At 35.0% G+C, this 21,855-nt stretch overlaps 2 protein-coding genes across 2 annotated transcripts in view; one reads left to right on the forward strand and one right to left on the reverse strand.

Moving 5' to 3' along the window:
• Window positions 1-14,525, reverse strand: part of LOC121375398 (dnaJ homolog subfamily C member 21-like) — a 28,195-nt gene extending 13,670 nt beyond the window's left edge. Inside the window, exons 1-8 of the mRNA XM_041502828.1 lie at window positions 14,309-14,525; window positions 11,369-11,497; window positions 6,604-6,698; window positions 6,091-6,216; window positions 2,164-2,337; window positions 1,721-1,771; window positions 1,205-1,284; window positions 422-549 (exon numbers count right to left, since the gene is read on the reverse strand). Of these exons, the coding sequence (XP_041358762.1) occupies window positions 422-549; window positions 1,205-1,284; window positions 1,721-1,771; window positions 2,164-2,337; window positions 6,091-6,216; window positions 6,604-6,698; window positions 11,369-11,497; window positions 14,309-14,417 (892 nt within the window). The 5' untranslated portion in view covers window positions 14,418-14,525. The remainder of the gene's footprint in view (window positions 1-421; window positions 550-1,204; window positions 1,285-1,720; window positions 1,772-2,163; window positions 2,338-6,090; window positions 6,217-6,603; window positions 6,699-11,368; window positions 11,498-14,308) is intronic.
• Window positions 14,526-18,723: 4,198 nt separating this feature from the next.
• Window positions 18,724-21,855, forward strand: part of LOC121376327 (tyrosine-protein kinase Src42A-like) — a 33,801-nt gene continuing 30,669 nt past the window's right edge. The window contains exon 1 of the mRNA XM_041504171.1: window positions 18,724-19,338. Coding sequence (XP_041360105.1) covers window positions 18,839-19,338 — 500 coding nt within the window. The 5' untranslated portion in view covers window positions 18,724-18,838. The remainder of the gene's footprint in view (window positions 19,339-21,855) is intronic.

The raw sequence follows: 21,855 nt of genomic DNA on the forward strand, positions 1-21,855 counted from the left end.
CCTCATAACACATTAACACCAAAAAAGGCAGCTTGATCTGAAATTAATAATTTAAAGTTTTGTGAACAACAAAATAATGTTAGACAATAAAAAGATCAGTGACAGTTTTAAGTATCAATAGTAGATAACAGGTATTACAGCATACAAAACATGCAATAATTTCAGGGTTAGTTCAATCTGAACTGGGCCAGTAACAATTTATTATAACTCACCCAGCTGGCCACTCTGATTTTTAAGTTAAGTTTCAACCCCTGTATATTATTGAATAAGGATTTGTGATTTTGTTTAATGTATGTGGCAGTTCCGACAACCACTGTTCTGTTTAGGTTCAGGTCTGATTTACAAAAAACCATTCTGACATACAGGCCACTGTGTCAGTAACAAATACTATGATCTAAAAGGTACATTATGATCACCGTACTATTTCCGACACCTTCCTCTGCGCTGTCCTCACCGAACTGCTTGGCGAGATTTGCCTCCAACTGCTGTAGATCGTCCTCCAGACCAGACATGGCCGACCAGCTCGTTTCCTTGTAGTTCTCAAGTCGCCTGAAACAAACAAAATCAATAACCATTGAAAAAAACTTGAGGTGTTTTCTCTTTTAAGGATACTTCACCTGGCCCCTACTAAGGATAGTAATCTGGTCTGAACATGCCAACAGCCAATGGGATGGCCTACAAATCTTCCAGTGAGTCCTCCTCCTTCCTGTTTTGGTCACGTGACTGGGACTTCATTCTTTTCCCATTGGCTGTAGTGATGTTCGGACCAGACTACTATCCTTAGGAGTATATACATTTGTTTGAGGCCAGGTGAAGTAGAACAGAAATAACACTTATAACCTGATACATCAATCTTTCATACCATATTATTTATGCAGGTAAAGCAGACAGCACACTAAACAGATTTGCATGAGATAAGACCAACACTAATTCTTGATTATTTTGGGGTCATCTTTAGCCACCGAAAATTTGACGACAATGGTCCAAAACAAGTGCAGTCACACAGGAACACACAATAAACACTAGGATAGGATTAGTTAAAGATGATCAAGTCTCCTTGGTGTACAGTCTAAGAGAAAGAAAATGAACCTCAGGTTTTAAAAATCATCTTTCCCTAAAAATTATAATGTTTCATTCAGTTGATAACAAAGACAAAGTTAGTTAGTTTATATATTATAATAATATAATGTAATAAAGAACTTACTTCAGTTTCTCTTCTAATTCTTGTTTTCTTCTTTCATCAGTCTTTCTTGTGATTTCTGCAGCTCTCTCTTCTAGCCTTTTCTGAATGGATTAAAAGTATTACAACACCAACATTGTACTCAAATACTACAAATAGTATAGAGATCAAACACCATACCTATTTTTATCTTTAAAACATTGTTATTCAAAAATAATATTTGGAAAAAATGTCAAAAAGCTTGTTACAAAATTATTAGACCATAAAATATTATTTTAGTAATATATCAAAACCTCAAAATCTTTGTTGAAAAATATTTAGTAGTAGCAAGCCATGTATAATCACTCATCTGTTGCAACCTTCACTTACCCAACAAAAAAGGATGCATTTATTATTATGATGTACAAATACCTTTTTAAGCATATAAGTAAAAACCTGAATCTACATATACTGTACAGTTTGACTAAAGACAGATTCCAGAATAATATCTGTAAATAAGTAATAATTATTCCAGGTATAATATAAATGTTTGTACTTTACCCTTTGAGCCTGGACACGTTTGTCTCTCTTGCGAACAAATGCAACCAGTTCCTACAAATCCAATAACAAAACCAATCAACTTTACTGTCAACTAGGACTTCCTACATAATAACTATTACCTGCCTCATAATATCTAAGCAGAGGAATAAATAATTTCATTTTACTGTAATTATATAACCAAAATATTTTGAAGCTTTCAAATTTTATTCATATTTAATAAATGAAATTCATATATGAACTCCATATGTTTGGCAATGTAACGGTATTCCAAAGACTACAATAACTACTTTTCAGAAACTGTGACCCTTAGTTTATAAGTACATTAGAAATATTAGCAATACATTATTGTTAACAAAAATACCCATAACTGACTCTATCTGTTCATTATTTAATTTTTTTATCTATAACACTAAATTGAAAATTAAAAAAAAAGTCTTTATTACTCTGATTTGTTCATTGCGTTCTCTCTTTGCAGCGTCTCTTAGTTTTTTGTTTTCTGCCTCCATGAGACGGCGTGTCCTGCGATCAGGTGCTTCTCGGGTGTCATACTTTTCTACCCACACGTACGACTTGGTTGTACAGAATGCATGCCAGAAGTTGTAGAAGACCTGCACTACCTAATGGAGTCATTAAAGAAAGTTTCAAACATTAAACAGTAATGCTAGGACAACTTCAGGGCAAGCAACTTTAAAAACCTGTATGTGTCATTAAAGAAAGTATCAAACATTAAACAGTAATGCTAGGACAACTTCAGAACAAGCAACTTTAAAAACCTGTATGTGTCATTAAAGAAAGTTTGAAACATTAAACAGTAATGCCAGGACAACTTCAGAACAAGCAACTTTAAAAACCTGTATGTGTCATTAAAGAAAGTTTCAAACATTAAACAGTAATGCTAGGACAACTTCAGAACAAGCAACTTTAAAAACCTGTATGTGTCATTAAAGAAAGTTTCAAACATTAAACAGTAATGCTAGGACAACTTCAGGGCAAGCAACTTTAAAAACCTGTATGTGTCATTAAAGAAAGTTTGAAACATTAAACAGTAATGCCAGGACAACTTCAGAACAAGCAACTTTAAAAACCTGTATGTGTCATTAAAGAAAGTTTCAAACATTAAACAGTAATGCCAGGACAACTTCAGGGCAAGCAACTTTAAAAACCTGTATGTGTCATTAAAGAAAGTTTGAAACATTAAACAGTAATGCTAGGACAACTTCAGGGCAAGCAACTTTAAAAACCTGTATGTGTCATTAAAGAAAGTTTGAAACATTAAACAGTAATGCCAGGACAACTTCAGAACAAGCAACTTTAAAAACCTGTATGTGTCATTAAAGAAAGTTTGAAACATTAAACAGTAATGCTAGGACAACTTCAGAACAAGCAACTTTAAAAACCTGTATGTGTCATTAAAGAAAGTTTGAAACATTAAACAGTAATGCTAGGACAACTTCAGGGCAAGCAACTTTAAAAACCTGTATGTGTCATTAAAGAAAGTTTCAAACATTAAACAGTAATGCTAGGACAACTTCAGAACAAGCAACTTTAAAAACCTGTATGTGTCATTAAAGAAAGTTTGAAACATTAAACAGTAATGCCAGGACAACTTCAGAACAAGCAACTTTAAAAACCTGTATGTGTCATTAAACATTCATTCATATCCATGAGTCATTTAAATTAATTTCACTGTTGGTACTAGGATTTTAAAAACCAAATCAATAGTTTATTACATATCTGTCATTACATTAAAAATGAAAGAAATGTGTGCTTAACAACACCTCGGTACATTTTAACCCATGGTTATTAGGTACCTCGTGTTATTTAAACTGTGACATTTAGTCTAGAGCAGTGCTCGAACGTAAGAATTTGATATCTATGACAAGTTTGAAAGGTCTTTACCAGAGGCAGCTCACCTACATCAATTTTGAGTAACTTTTGCAACAAATGAAAATAAAATTAAAAACAAAAAAGGTTTCCCTTCAACCGCCAGCAATCATTTTAATCCAGTAGCAAAAACACACACACAGTTATCAGTAAAATCAGTGACCTTTGGCAATTCATGTCACAGCTATTGCAATTGCTGTCGGTGTCATCGTTAAGTTCGAGCCCTGCTACAGAGTGGGTAAAAATGTCCATTTCCATTAGACACAGATATTTTTTACTGATAAGTAGCAAAATATTGTCATATAATTTGTCAGACAGGATAACACATACTATAATTTTTTATTTACAAGTAATGGAACATCAGTAAAAAATATATATAAAGAATTAAAAACAAGTTGTGTTTCATCTCAGTTATAGTTGAGACTTAATATTTAATCTTATTACTTTGAAACATCAATACAAATAAAAAGGAGATGCTTTATATTACAAAGAAAATATCTATAGTAAATATTTCTTGCTCATATAACATTGTTACTAATCTTGATAAATGGCTGAACCTATAGGTTTTACACCAATACCACAGACTCTATCCAATTTCACCTAGAGAATCTACAAACCATTACTAATCTTGATAAATGGCTGAACCTATAGGTTTTACACCAATACTACTGACTGTATCCAATTTCACCTGGAGAATCTACAAACCATTACTAATCTTGATAAATGGCTGAACCTATAGGTTTTACACCAATACCACTGACTGTATCCAATTTCACCTGGAGAATCTATAAACCACTACTAATCTTGATAAATGGCTGAACCTATAGGTTTTACACCAATACCACTGACTGTATCCAATTTCACCTAGAGAATCTACAAACCATTACTAATCTTGATAAATGGCTGAACCTATAGGTTTTACACCAATACTACTGACTGTATCCAATTTCACCTGGAGAATCTACAAACCATTACTAATATTGATAAATGGCTGAACCTATAGGTTTTACACCAATACCACTGACTGTATCCAATTTCACCTGGAGAATCTACAAACCATTACTAATCTTGATAAATGGCTGAACCTATAGGTTTTACACCAATACCACTGACTGTATCCAATTTCACCTGGAGAATCTACAAACCATTACTAATCTTGATAAATGGCTGAACCTATAGGTTTTACACCAATACTACTGAGTGTATCCAATTTCACCTGGAGAATCTACAAACCATTACTAATCTTGATAAATGGCTGAACCTATAGGTTTTACACCAATACTACTGACTGTATCCAATTTCACCTGGAGAATCTACAAACCATTACTAATCTTGATAAATGGCTGAACCTATAGGTTTTACACCAATACTACTGACTGTATCCAATTTCACCTGGAGAATCTACAAACCATTACTAATCTTGATAAATGGCTGAACCTATAGGTTTTACACCAATACTACTGACTGTATCCAATTTCACCTGGAGAATCTACAAACCATTACTAATCTTGATAAATGGCTGAAGCTATAGGTTTTACACCAATACTACTGACTGTATCCAATTTCACCTGGAGAATCTACAAACCATTACTAATCTTGATAAATGGCTGAACCTATAGGTTTTACACCAATACTACTGACTGTATCCAATTTCACCTGGAGAATCTACAAACCATTACTAATCTTGATAAATGGCTGAACCTATAGGTTTTACACCAATACTACTGACTGTATCCAATTTCACCTGGAGAATCTACAAACCATTACTAATCTTGATAAATGGCTGAACCTATAGGTTTTACACCAATACCACTGACTGTATCCAATTTCACCTGGAAAATCTACAAACCATTACTAATCTTGATAAATGGCTGAACCTATAGGTTTTACACCAATACTACTGACTGTATCCAATTTCTCCTGGAGAATCTACAAACCATTACTAATCTTGATAAATGGCTGAACCTATAGGTTTTACACCAATACTACTGACTGTATCCAATTTCACCTGGAGAATCTACAAACCATTACTAATCTTGATAAATGGCTGAACCTATAGGTTTTACACCAATACCACTGACTGTATCCAATTTCACCTGGAAAATCTACAAACCATTACTAATCTTGATAAATGGCTGAACCTATAGGTTTTACACCAATACTACTGACTGTATCCAATTTCTCCTGGAGAATCTACAAACCATTACTAATCTTGATAAATGGCTGAACCTATAGGTTTTACACCAATACCACTGACTGTATCCAATTTCACCTGGAGAATCTACAAACCATTACTAATCTTGATAAATGGCTGAACCTATAGGTTTTACACCAATACCACTGACTGTATCCAATTTCACCTGGAGAATCTACAAACCATTACTATCTTGATAAATGGCTGAACCTATAGGTTTTACACCAATACTACTGACTGTATCCAATTTCACCTGGAGAATCTACAAACCATTTCAGTCTGCATCACTTACATCTTCATAAGAGCTCTGTGAATTTCCAAATTCTGGCATTTCATCATCAGTATCTTTGTCATCCATGAAGACATAATCCTCGTCGGCGAGAGTTTTGAACACTTTGCTGTACACAGCATAAAACCCCTGAAATATACACATCTTTGTTTAAACCATATCTAACATGGTTCATGTACTTTTTAAATAAAATTTCATGAGATTTGACTTTAAAAAACCCCAAATGTAATATTTTACAGATCTGCAACCTACACTTTATCTATCAGGGTTTTTACAGAGTATGTACTTATTCTGTTTACAAAGTACATAAAATTGTAAAATGACATCCCCAATCCTAACATTATGACATTTCGATTGCAATGTATTATTTGCTTTTCAAAGCATTCATGTCAAAAACAAAGTTTAATGCACCAAAGTACTTAAACTTTATCATGTATTTTCTATCCTGTTATGATTAATATAAATATTAATTATATTATTACTAATAGTGTATATTTCACGGTTTGAATTACTCACATTTTCATCATCCTCGTAACCAGAGTAGCAGGTCGATGTGAAATACTGGAACAAGTTCAGTGAATTGTCTTCATACTTGCCTCCTTGGCCTAAACCTAATAAACAATGAACAAATATTAAAACAAAATTTAGATGTAAATCATAAAAATTGCACTTAAAGCAGCCTTACATTTGATCCATTTACAATACCCAAGGTTATTACTGTGTTTATTTTATAGCTTTTGGTCAGAGAAGGCATCTATTAAAATGTAAAGTGACTGGACAGAAGCACTGTAGAGTACGACACTTTAATGTAGAGTGACACAAATTTAAGTATACACATTTCAATTACATGTAATCAGAATGACCACTGCACAACAATTTTAAAACACTTACTGATTCTGATAGCTTTATATGGTCAACTTTTGGCCACAAGAAGTGTTCATAATTATTAATTAAGACAGCATATTACAGTAATTGGTAATATTTTAAAATTAAAAGTATATTATTATCAGGCCTTTCCCTAGCCCGAGTACTCTGACTGTAAGAGAGCTAGACGGACATTTGGACATAAACACGCTCTCATTACAGTCAGAGACCAACCTATGTCTTTTTTTGGCAAGTCCTGACTACCAAACGGTAGGCAACGAGTCCCGCTCTAATACCACAACAATCCTATGTTTGACGTCAAATACCTTTACATCAATCATTTTCGAATTAAGTGATAAAAAAAAATCCACATATTAATCACTAATACACATACTACAGAAAGAAACCCAACAGCACCCACATTCAGCTAAGCTTCGTGACACTCCGTCGCAACAATTGCAAAGCTCGGCGATCTATTTCGAGACGTAGACCACGTGATCGCGCACTGGGCGATTCCGCCTTGTGCAGCAGTTACAGGGGCCGTCTCATATCAAGCGAAGTTACAACATGGAAGAGTTGGCTAATGCCGTTTTGGATGAATTTGGATTTCATTACATAATTAAACCAAAACAATTACACATTATTGATTCCATTTTGAATTTGAAGGATACATTTGGGGTGTTATCGACAGGATACGGCAAAAGTATGTGCTACGTACTGCCTCCTCTTATGAGACGACCCCTGTAACTGCAGCACAAGGCGGAATCGCCCAGTCTCGAAATAGATCGCCGAGCTTTGTAATTGTTGCGACGGAGTGTCACGAAGCGTAGCTGAATGTGGGTGCTGTCGGGTTTCTTTCTGTAGTATGTGTATTAGTGATTAATATGTGGATTTTTTTTTATCACTTAACTCGAAAATGATTGATGTAAAGGTATTTGATGTCAAACATAGGATTGTTGTGGTATTAGAGCGGGACTCGTTGCCTACCGTTTGGTAGTCAGGAATTGCCAAAAAAAGACATAGGTTGGTCTCTGACTGTAATGAGAGCGTGTTTATGTCCAAATGTCCGTCTAGCTCTCTTACAGTCAGAGTACTCGGGCTAGCCTTTCCCCAGGATTTTTTTAAGGCGCTTACATATTTAGCATCATTATAACACAAAAATCAAGCCAAAAGAAGTGGGGTAGTGAGTTGAAAACAGTTAAGTGTTTGCCTTCAATCCATCAAATCATGTTGGGGTTTGTTTTGTTGTTGGTTTTGTTTGGGGTTTATTTTTGGGGGGGGGGGACTGACTTCACAGTATATTCCATTTATAAAAAAAACTATCAAAAAAACCCCAAAACGTTAATAAAATTAAATTTTACTTTAAAAAAAAAATCCAGCTAACTTATTAAATGTCATCTCACAGTTTAACAAATATATATCTAGCATTATCTAACAAATATGATTATTGTAAACTAATTCAGTGTACGTTTAACTGCAATTTGTATAAATACTGCATGTACATTTCCCGCGATCGCGATCTCAGTGCGTGCTCTCGACCATAGGTACAAAATTAACAAAGACAAAGGATATAACGAAACTGCAGTTAGGTATTCATTGATGCAAACAACTATTGTTTTTCTACACATTTATATCAAGATTTACTCCTGTGTAATCGTATTGTTCATGTCCGCAACGATATCTCTTGACACGTGGGTGTCAGCTGACTGTGAAGCGTGACGTATATTACGCCGAGAGCTTTCCTCAGTTCAGCCAACGAACGTTCTTCCTAACGTTCGCGAACTACTTGACTGGTGTCTGTCGTGTCCATTTGGTTTAACGTGAAGCGCACAAAACAGTGTAGCGAACGTTTTGTTTCCGCTCGGTCTGGCTGAACTCAGCCCTTGGGATAGCCGACATATCATTTGGCCCTGAACTGGCATGTGTATTCAAATTGACATGCATTGTCGGTTTGTTTTTATTACTTTGGTTCAAAGACTTTACAAAATTAAAATAGCAAGTTACATATCTTCCAGACATTGAATCGCCGTCACATTGCTGTCATACATGTCGAATGCATGCCATTAAAATTAATAACCGTGATTATTAAAATTAGCAAACATCATAAGGCATACGCTGTATTCTGGATAACACCGTTTCTCGTTACCGGTCGCGAGATCGCTATTATGCTAATTGAATATTTGGTATTATTATGTTTGAGGTGTCGAATAGATTATGTAACCGTTTGTTCACATCAGAAGATAGAAAATGGTTCAGCCAAAATTTTAGCCACTTGCAAATTTTATTAGCCATTTTTTTGGTCGATCCGTGACCGTTCATTTTAGCAAATAACAACGTAGTTACGGTTTCGATATGGTAAATATATACCAGGATTAATGGTGACATGTTTTACTCAAGAATTTCACCTTCAAAGATGTTTATTCAATTAATAGGTATTTTCTTTGATTTGTCTTGATGCGTAATTCCCAAGCATACAGACATTATTACAACAAGCAGTTATCTGGCGGATTAGTAGCCCGAGTACTCTGACTGTAAGAGAGCTAGATGGACATTTGGACATAAACACGCTCTCATTACAGTCAGAGACCAACCTATGTCTTTTTTTGGCAATTCCTGACTACCAAACGGTAGGCAACGAGTCCCGCTCTAATACCACAACAATCCTATGTTTGACGTCAAATACCTTTACATCAATCATTTTCGAGTTAAGTGATAAAAAAAAATCCACATATTAATCACTAATACACATACTACAGAAAGAAACCCGACAGCACCCACATTCAGCTACGCTTCGTGACACTCCGTCGCAACAATTGCAAAGCTCGGCGATCTATTTCGAGACATAGACCACGTGATCGTGCACTGGGCGATTCCGCCTTGTGCAGCAGTTACAGGGGCCGTCTCATATCAAGCGAAGTTACAACATGGAAGAGTTGGCTAATGCCGTTTTGGATGAATTTGGATTTCATTACGTCATTAAACCAAAACAATTACACATTATTGATTCCATTTTGAATTTGAAGGATACATTTGAGGTGTTATCGACAGGATACGGCAAAAGTATGTGCTACGTACTGCCTCCTCTTATGAGATGACCCCCTGTAACTGCAGCACAAGGCGGAATCGCCCAGTCTCGAAATAGATCGCCGAGCTTTGCAATTGTTGCGACGGAGTGTCACGAAGCGTAGCTGAATGTGGGTGCTGTCGGGTTTCTTTCTGTAGTATGTGTATTAGTGATTAATATGTGGATTTTTTTGTATCACTTAACTCGAAAATGATTGATGTAAAGGTATTTGACGTCAAACATAGGATTGTTGTGGTATTAGAGCGGGACTCGTTGCCTACCGTTTGGTAGTCAGGAATTGCCAAAAAAAGACATAGGTTGGTCTCTGACTGTAATGAGAGTGTGTTTATGTCCAAATGTCCGTCTAGCTCTCTTACAGTCAGAGTACTCGGGCTAGCGGATTAGTAGTAGCTGATCACCTTACCACGTGACCAGCACAAGCCCGCCGACAATGAAAAACGGTGCGACCAATGGACCTCAAAGTGAACATCTAAAGAATTGCAGAGATACCAAATGGAAGTGTGATAATGTGTGGTGAATGACGTTACGGATCACAGCTCCATTGTTTTGTATACATGTTACAAATTAAGCCGACACGATCCTGCAGTTAAGGCGCTTACCAGACATGAAGGCGCTTACTTGGCTGGCTAAGGGAGCACGGGCCGTGTCGGCTTATCGCTCTAGGGAAACCCCTGATTATATAGCATGTGCCACTGAAAATCCCCCAATTAATTAGAAGACCATGTTATAAGGCCTGTTGAGGTGCAACTGGTGGATTAAAACTTGGCACAGTACTGGTAAATTAGGCATGATCAATAATTTTGATAATGGGAGAAGAGGGGCAGTTTGCTTTACATATTAATGATAAATCACAACAAAATATAATTTCATTTTTAAAAACCAACTGTGCATAGACAAAGTACAGCAGACCTACCAAGCATATTTTTAACAATAATTTCAGTTTTCGCCATGCCACTGTTCATGGTGGTATCGTGGTTAAGCCATCAGACTTAAAACTGGTACAGTGGTAGGTACAGGATTCGCATCCTGGAACTGTCTGTCCCGCTCCCATCGAAACAAAGTTTACAGAATTAGTGGGTAGATGTAAGGTCACTACTCTTAACATTTCTCCCACTAACCCACTGACTTGGACAGACAGACAGCTGAGGTGTGTGTCCAGGACAGCATGCTTCAATCTGAATTTGATAGAAGCCACAAATAATTATAAATGAAACTAAATTGCCCCTGCCTAACCTTCAAATGTGATCAATTCTGGGTCAGTCTTAAGTAATATGTTAAGCGCAGACTATGATAACAAACTTTAAGATATTTTGTACAGCCCAGTTGAATTACCTCCACGAAGGATAGCCTCTCGATGTTTGTCATACCAAGCTCTCTCCTGTGGGTCAGTCAGCACCTCATATGCCTGCTGTACTAGACGAAATTGTTGAGTCGCTTCTTCTGCTGTGTCAGGATTTTTGTCTGAAGTACAAAAATTAGGCATGTCCGATATAACAAATCAATCCTTAAAACGCTCAACAATTTTGTGCTGACACATTAGTTCCCTCATAGCCTAAAAATCTTTGTTGCAGATACCATAACCACATGTTAAGTGTTATCTCCCTTCAAACTATAATTTTATCTATTTAAAAAAATTTAAGTAAGGATTTTAGATGGTGTTTAAAGGTAATACACATTATTTTTGTAATAACTAATGTATTGATTCATTTTTTTAAATAATGGTCAAAATACAAAATACTAGTATATAATGCAACATTTAACAAATTCATTGGGACGAGTTTTGCTTGAAATTAAATAAATATTTGCTCCATTTAGAATTTTGTGTTAAAATAATAAAACTCAATTGTAAAGTTGAGATTTATTTTGAATCTTTGATCAACCAAATGTGGGGTTTTTATCAGTAAGGGGCGAGACGTAGTCCAGTGGTAAAGCGTTTGCTCGATGCGCGGTCGGTGTGGGATCAATCCCTGTCGGTGGGCCCATTGGGCTATTTCTCATTTCAGCCAGTGCACTACGACTGGTATATCAAAGGCCATGGTATGTACTAGCCTGTCTGTGGGATGGTGCATATAAAAGAACCCTTGCTGCTAATCGATACTAAACTGTAAAGTTAATGAGATTAGTATATTTAATACAGTGAACATTTGTATAGCACTGCGATCCACTCTGCAAGTTTCAAATATAGCTATACAATGCTAAAACATTAAATAGTAGTTGCTAATCAATTCTTAAATTGATAGCACTGTCACTAATCAAAATTTTAAAAACAAAATGTTCTCTGTAATAATTATTAAAAATTTGTTATAATTAATATTACAGTTGAGTATACTTCCACATCAGCTAAGGACTAACAGATGATCCCACAATGACACGTTCTGATCTAAGGAGTACACTTAATATTAGATTATGACAGTGTATGTTACTCTCACAGTTACCGTATCTAACATTAGCACCTTTACATTTATGTGCAAAATAGTTGTACACATTCCAATAAAATCCTCAATTGAAGTCTCAGTCTATTTATAAATAAGAAAAAAATTAATGTCTCACGATTTAATTCTATTAATGCTGGTAATCATTTTTTTTTTTAATGAAGAACTCTGCTGAACATTAAGTTTCTGCTTAAAATTGGCATATGTGAGGTGGCACTATTGGTAGCCTTTTGAACAGGTGAAAATAACTACAAATAAAAAAAACATTTGAAGGTGTTTCATCTAATGTAATGAATATTTCTATTTACAAATATTATGTCAACCTAATTACAATATTTGAAACAAAAAAATAAATAGTCATGGTCATAATGCTTATTTTTCTTTATTCCAGGAAATTTGTAGTCTCTGTGCGTCTATGGAAAAACCTGAAATGGAAACGGAGTGGGAGAGTACACTATGGTTATGAGACAACTTTCAGTAGATTTAATTATACTTCAAGCTTGATGCTGGTTATGTTTTCTGTTTCCAACTGTGACAGAACCTGGAACAGAAAGGAAGTGTGTGACAATAATTCATCGACAAATTTAGACTAATACTCTTTCATGGATGCTAAATTTGGTAGATCTATCTGGCCATAAAATGTTATTATAATTCAAAGTGGTATATAGTTATATTTATAATAATTCATTGTTTGAATTTGTCTTTATACAGCACTTTATTGAACTAAAATAATCATAGCTGCATTTAGTAAATTATTTAGCACACGTGTGACTGCTGTCTCATGCCGTCAGTGTTTCAGCTGCTAAAATATGTTTTGGGGATATTTTTCCTGGATAGAAATTTACCTTTTTGATATTTTATGAGTGTTTGGACATTCCTTTCAAAGGTGAAATATGGCTACTTACATTGCTTTGTTTCTAATAATGACATTGAAGGTGTAAAGTATGTAAATAGTTATGTAAGAAATTTATTAAACATATTGGCCAAGCATTGGCATTCGTCGTGTGATAGGTTTTTACTGGTTTGAGTTAAAAGACTAGTACAGATGATAAGTTCTATTGCATCTTTTATTGAAATCTTCAAGTATTCAATATTATTATGAGTCTAGGTAAATATATATCTTCTATTTTTTTTGAAACAAGAAGCTTATTTTTCATGTAACGTGTATCCACTTTCCATCTGTGATCTAAACCTTTAAGTTTTCCTTTTTATTACTGATCTGGATGTACATTATTGTATAAGCGTGAATAAATGTGAACTGAAAATGTTATTCTGATGTAACATTTGCATAAATTATTATGTCATTAAATTACGTATTCCAAGATGTCTGTGTTTTTTTGTAATTTTGGAGCAGTTTCGAACCTACCCCAAGAATACATATGTTATCAGAAATAATAGTAACCCTTTATATTTTGACTTGAAATTTTCAGAGATGCAACATTAATAACTGCTTGTAACATCTATAAGCTTACAATAGAAATTTCTCAGTTATTTTTTTATTTACAAAAATGGACGTAAACAACAATAAAAATCGTCATGTCGGGCATGTTTGGTCACAGAAGTACAAGGCTACTACGACCTTATTTTTCTTCATTTGGATAATATAGTCATGTTTTTTCAATAAGAGCAACAGTTTTAATGAAACTATGACCATAAAAGAAAAGAAATGTTTAAAATAGTTTTTTGGTCTGCGGTACCTAACTCTACAAATAGGTTTACTTGACGTTTGACAGCTGGAATATACTGTCATTGGAAGATAATTTGAAAAATCTGTGAAAAACCTAAATGTCTTGAAATGAATACCGTACAATTTCAATTATAAATATTAAAATTATTTTACCTGGATGCCATTTCAATGCAAGTTTTCGATATGCTTTCTTCAAATCATCATTATCGGCAGTACGAGAAACACCAAGTACTTCATAATAACATTTAATTGATGTAGACATGATGTACAGTTATTTTAATTTTAAAAAGTTCATAATAAGACACACTACATTAAAATAACAATAATAATAAAGAACTTGCACAACTCGTGTAATAAAATGGAAGTGGAATTCTTTTGTGTTAAGAGTGTAAAAAATACTGCCATTAAAGGGACATAACTCCAATAAGAGCGTTAGATTAGGTTACATACCACTATAATGATGTTGCAAGGCCATTATATAATGGAAAATGGAAAACTTCAAGAAAAAATAAAGCACATCTAGATTTAAAAAAAAAGAGTAATGTACTGAAAACATCCATAACTACTTACAATCTACACAAGGCTGGCAAAACAATAAATACTGTTACTATTAAAGGGACATACCATAATTTTTAAACACTAAGGCATATTTTTTACTCTTAGAGCCGTTTCTAATAACTGAAATCATACTTTACTTATATTTTATTGTTTAGATTATCTATTTCCGTACATTCGAGGTCTTTTTGGTCATCCTGGTGTTTTTAATGTCACAAAATGCATTTCTCATATTTGTAAAAACGCACGTGCGTCTGAGAGGTAAAAGTTATGGAGACGAGTTTTAGTCCATTTTAAGAGGGCATTTCACCATTTCAGAGTCACAGACTCATGTTTATCTCAATTGTAACTTTATCCAAATGTGATACAGGTTTGTAGATTAACTAAACTTAGTGTTAATTTTCATGGGCTGAAACTAGGGTTAGTCCCCTTAAAGGTGCATTATTATTATTATCAATGTTGCAAGTGTCACATATTTTAGATATGACATGTAATTGTGATATTTAACTATACTTTAATGATTAATCGATCCCACATATAATTTTTGCATAACTCTAGAATATCAAATTTGTTATGTGTTATTATTCGACGAGGACAGCAGTTTCCTCGAGAATCCTAGGTGAAAAAATAAATGTACATGTGTAGAAAATCTTCACTGGCTATCCTTTATTTTTTAAAACTTAAAATAGCAGTCAATCATTTATCGATTTGGTAATCCAATTCAAATTCAAACTGTGACGTCATATGTTTACTTGTACAAATAGTAGTGCCGGTAAAGGACATTATTTGGTTGTATATTTGTTGACTATATATTATTACCCATATAGTTAAAACATATCTTAGTACATATCAAAGTGATACGTCCCACTAGAACGCCAAGTGGGACGTAACACTTCGTGAAGTCACCGATCGGCGCACTACAACCTTACAAGAACGTCAACCACACGAGTTGAGTCATATATAAATTAAGATCGATTATGGGTAATAAATAGGATATTAAACTCGCTACCATTTTGTATCATGTTTATGTCACTCATGAAATAATTTTCATTGTCACTCGCTAAAGTTCGTGACAACTGAACATTATTTCCTTCGGGACATAAACTTGTTACGGAATGGAAGCTCGTGTAATATCCTATAAATCTTTCCCTTCAACAAGAGAAAAACTACATACATGTGTACATTGTTGGTCATTATGCAATTTTTAGACTGTCCCTTTACGGATCCAGCCTTGCAATCAGTTGATATAAAATAAGTTTTAGTTGAAAAAAACCCCATTTAAATTCATCTTACGTTAGATAAGTTTTAGAACAATGAGCTGTAAGATAAATGATATCTAACGACCTATCACGTAATGTTTTGTTTTTTAAATATAATATTGCTCACCGGATTCGGTGATATAGCCATCGGACTTGAGACTGGTAGGCTGTGTTCGTGTCCCACCTGAGGCAATGGGATATTTTTCATTCTAGTACCGGCTCCAACCCATAATGAGTGCACCGCTAGGCTCAGTGTGTGTGTGTGTGTGTGTGTGTGTGTGTGTGTGTGTGTGTGTACGTGTACGTGTATGTGTATGTGTGTGCGTGCGTGCGTGCGTGCGTGCGTATGTGCGTGTGTGTTTTTTGAGTGTATAACCCGAATCGGGGGGGGGGGGGGGGGGGGGCGGTAATTACCCCGCAGGTACTGCATGTTCCGTTTATCTCAGAATCGTTGACACCGTGCGCTTGTTCCCGCTCCTAATAGAGGACAAAAATGTATGGCGTTTGTTCTACTCTATATAAATAAAGGTAAAGATATGACCGCTCCTTCCCCCAACTAGAGATTATGCCTCACTCCAGACATCCTTCCTATGTGCCTGAATTGATTCATTGATGTTGAAACAGTAGGTTGAATACATACCAAGTATGGACAATACACAAACTAATTATATATGTATAGCTACTGAACATAGTCTAGATCTAGACGATTTGAAAGGGATAGCACATACATGTATATGGACAGTATACAAGCTAACTAACAGTTGCCGAGAATGTATATTTTAGAAATATGTCCTTGATGTTTATTCACTGAATGGTTGTAGGACACTATCTATCACGCCAAGCCCAATTAATGCATTACTGGCTGGTCGAAATACATTTAACGGGGAGCGGAATTTTATTGCTTCGCTCTTAGATTTTTAATTGAGGTTATTTTTATACTTTTAAAACTGAGGTGAGGAAAACGCATGGCATTGAGAAACCTTGTTAAATAATTGCATAATACGCACGGATGGATCTGTCTGACGGAGACGTAGATCAGGATATGGGTGCTGGAGATGCTAACTCCCCGAACATCGAATAGGTGCATCGAAATGTATACAATCTGAATGAGGTGTAATAAATGGGTTGGCTAGATGTTTGGGATTTTGTTTTAATTGTTCATCTATAATGCATGTTATTGTAGGCTACTTTAACCTCAGGCATGGATCTAACGGAGTGTGCTGGAGTAGCTAGGTTTTGCCCTCCCCGTTTTTAGGGGGCACCCAAACTGTCTATGAATCGTGTTAAGAGGTGAGATTTGTGGGGTATTTTGTGGCTATGCCAGTGTGCGGACCGCCCACCTTTAAGCTTCAAAGTGTCCAGTAAATCCAGTGTTTGACCTAGATATGCGATTACTTTCATAATTTTTTGTTATGGGGATTTATGTAATGAAAATGGTGTAATTTGAAATACTCTAGGTGCTCTTTTTTTTACGTTGCAGTCCGTCCTTAGAAAAAATCTGTGGAAATACTATAATAGGCCCAGTTGTTCATAACAGTTAAATTGACCCTGGGTTAGTCTAATATTATATTTTAAATTAACAAATAAACAATACATTTTAGATTTAATTATGTATGGATATTTTTGGTTGTTTTAAATCAAGTTTCAACATTATGTTTTCTTCAATTATTGTTTGTATTGGGTAACAGTAGGCCTAACTGGTTTTGGTAATTCTGTTAACCATTGGCTAAGCTAACTAACGTTTGAACAACCGACCGCTGAAGATATGTAAGTCCTATACGTAGGCTAGCTCACCAAGGTAAACATCTATGGTCCGTTTTTTTTTAACATTTTGACATTTATTGGACCTCCGACACAGCAATAAACATCACAATAATCACAATAATAAACATTGTGTCGGAGACGTTTATCTTGATGGACTAATACGTACGCCTACCTTTAGTTTTAATCCCCTTCCTAAAACATGCACCCGCCTTTGAAACGCAAGTCATATTAATTAATGGTTTAAACATTACTGTCTAAAGCTACCCTCGAAATCATTTTACACACTTTAGGCCTACCTAAAAGTCTATAGCGACTGCAGACAAAATGAATATCTGTAAGCTAAGGTTGTATGTGTGTGTGTGTGTATATATATATATACGTACGTACGTATGTATATGTATATGTATATGTATATGTATAATATGTATATGTGTATGCGTATACGTATGCGTATGCGTATGCGTATGTGTATGCGTATATAATATATATATATATATATATATATATATATATATATATATATATATATATATATATATATATATACATACATACATACATACATATACATATACATATACATATACATATACATATACATATACATATACATATACATATACATATACATATACATACACATACACATACACATACACATACACACACATATATATACAACCGTATATATATTATAGGACTGCAGCTTTTAAATATAAATTTGCTACCGCACAAGTGATTTCTCTTGTAACCAATCATCGTTCTCAAAACAAAACACTTTCGGTGTCATTTGCGAACTACTGACTAATGCGCACGAATACAGAATATGTATTATTAATTATTTATTAACATTTTACTTAAAACGGTTGTGCTAATAAAAGCTTTTGTTTCAAAGGACACATTTTATTTAGTTTGGTCATATAGAAAGTAAGTGTTAAAAGAGAAACGAATATATTTTCACATTTCCGAGGAACATATTTCTACGCGAATGTGGCAGAGACGTGTGTTGTTCGGCTATGTCTGAGATCATAATGAATTTTAATAATGTCGGTACAATTCTTTTCGGTTTTGACGTATTTACAAATATATTTGGTAATGTTTTCAGATGATCGACACCATATTCGATTTAGGAAAATGTCTGGATTTATATGAATGTCTGTACTTTACCGTTAAGATGGGAAATTGCTTCGGAAGCAATGGTAATCCATCCCCTACTCACAATGGTGGCGATTCCACACCCCTTCGAACGGTTAAAGCAGCCTCATCGGAGAATGGTGCGGTAAGCGTGTCCACACCTGGTAGTTCCACTGTCCTGAACGCCAATCAGTCTTCAGTCACACCCATTTCTCAGTCCCCTCAGCATCAATCCGAGCAGTCGCTACCTTTAGCAGGGGATACACAGTCGTCCAACTTAAAGATTTTTGTAGCTTTGTATGATTATGATGCCAGGACGGATGAGGATTTGAGTTTCAAGAAAGGACAGTATCTTGAAATTATAAATGACACTCAAGGTGATTGGTGGTATGCAAAATCACGAGCAACAAAAGCAGAAGGATATATACCATCGAATTACGTGGCAAAACTAAGAAGCCTAGAATCTGAACCGTAAGTAATTTCAGTACATCCCTGTTTACTTGAAAACTGTTCTGCTAACACTTAGTAACTGGAAAAGGCTGATGTCTCACTGTCGGGGCTCGAAATATGGTCTGGGCCGGAGTCTGTTACCACAGAAGTGTGCAATGTAGTCCGCTTGTAATGCATATAGTTGGTGAAATTGTTGGCCCAAGAATAGAACAAGTATGACTCAGTGGTTTTCCGTTGTTAAAAAAAAGCTATTTTCCATTTCATGTTTATGTAAATTCCGTTTCAGACTACAATATGTAATTAACAATTGAACTAACACAAGTTGTGACAAATTAAAGGGTCCGAAAATTTACTGGCATCGACATGCATCGCTATTTGTCATTAAATCAACCTAAGCCTACATATTAGTAGCGAAAAATCACATCGGGAGCAAAGGCTACAATTATAATAACTACATAAAGCATGATTGTTCAACAATTAAGTACACTGCTTTATTCAATGGGGCTTAGAGTTCACAAAACGTAAACATTTATTTTATCATCTCTTTGACAGTCTAAAGTCATCTGCAAATTGAAGTATGCGCATGACACAGCGGAAATAAAGTAACATTGCAACTTTCAGCCAGCTGTTTTTTGCTAAACGTTTGCAAACATATTTTGACTGGTGGTTCCCGAAATGGTCATTCGGTTTAATGTGTAGCGTAAACATTTGTCTTCCAAGACGTGCGTTAGCGACAAACCGCTGGCAAAACTTACTCCTGGAAAAAAATCTGTCCCAACTGCGCAGGCGCAACAGACTAAGCAGTAAACCAGCCCCAAGTTCAGCCAGCAAACGTTTTGCTAACGTTCGCGAAGTATTTGATTGGTTCCCAATGTGACCATTTGGTTTACCGTGAAGCGCATAATCCAGTCTAGCGTTTGTCAATAGTACTGCGCACGGGTCAATCGTCAGTTTTACAGCGTGTGCCAATAGTAAAATAGTATTAATTTTTTTTTAACTTTACAGAAAATCGTAATTCAGTTTCCAAATGTAAATTCCGTTTCACGATGGGAATTCCGGGAATTCCGTCCGTTTTTCGCGATCGCGGAAAATCACTGGGTCTAAGTGTGCTCATGAATCAAAATAAAATATATTTTAAAAACAAAGGCAATGAGCAGTAATGGACGCTGTATTCGTAGGAAATTCAAAGTTTTCCTGAAGATGTACCATCACAGGTTTTTTTTCGTCTTGAAACAAATTTTATATAAATTTTTATATTGCAATTAGTTTCTGGCATATTTCGTAATTCACCTGAATCATTTCGTATATCCTTGGCATAATCCCAAATGTTTTCAAATTCTTTTCAAATCACTGGCATAATTTTGCAAGTAAGGTTTTGATTGGTCAAATGAAAGGTCAACTGGACATGAGCTCCAACTGGCTGCTGTTAGATCCACATGTAATAGTGGAGCTAATTTTAATTAGATTGGTACAGTAGTTGAAGTGAATCACATGGTTTTAACTGAATTAATTGGACAAGACTGTTAGCAGCTTCGACTGGAATACATCATTAAAATCGTTTTGCAGTCATTTATTATATCGGTTACAAGTCTTATTTTTCACATATTGGGTTATGCATTGAAGTGGTATGCAGTAGGATTTGGATGCAGATGATTCGTCCTCTGGACGTTTTGTCCACAGACGATTTGTCCACTAAAAATTCATCCACTGTTGAACTCGAGACGATTCGTCCACAACCAAAAATTGTTCTTGGACAATTTGTCCACTGTAATTTTTATAGTTAATTTAGAACTTGGCTGGAACTTGGTAGCGAAATGGAGATAATATCGTTGTTTATTGGTTGGTTACTTCGAATGACATCACGTTATGGCATTTTTGACATAAATGACGAAATTTTAGTTTAGTTACTAGCTTTGTTTTCTAAGTAGTATGTCAAAATTTTAGGTGTAATTGAAGAGCAATTTGAATAACAACATATCAACAAAGTATTATAATGGACAATCATTAGTTGATAGTGCCACTAAAATTTAGTTTGTTTCATATACTATAGTAATTCACCACAAAACGAAAATAACTGACAATTTCAATGGCTAAGAAGTATCATTTTAGATTTATTGGTCTAAATGTTGTAATCGAGTGGACGAATTATCCGAGGTGGATGGAAGAATTGTACGTGGACGAATTGTACGGTGGATGAAACGTCCAGAGGACGAACTGTCTGGAAAGTGTAGGATTATAGAATGCAGCATAACTACCGTAATAATTCATTATAATGTACATAAATAATTCCTGTCATTCACACGTCATATCATGGTATGGTATTTTTTATTTGTCCATTTGTCTGTAAACGTTTACTTTCTGGAGCATTTATTTTCTATGAATTCATATATGATCATCGAACCATACATGGGCCATTCCGTGGTATTTGGTCCATGGGTGTGAAAATTTCTGAATTATCTGTTAAACTAAGTTTTTATTATAGCTTAAAGTTAACACCCTTAAGCTCATGACCTACTTTTCACACATTACTGCACATTA

This window comes from Gigantopelta aegis, chromosome 6 (assembly GCF_016097555.1).
Source record: "Gigantopelta aegis isolate Gae_Host chromosome 6, Gae_host_genome, whole genome shotgun sequence".
Classification (NCBI taxonomy): Eukaryota; Metazoa; Mollusca; class Gastropoda; order Neomphalida; family Peltospiridae; genus Gigantopelta; species Gigantopelta aegis.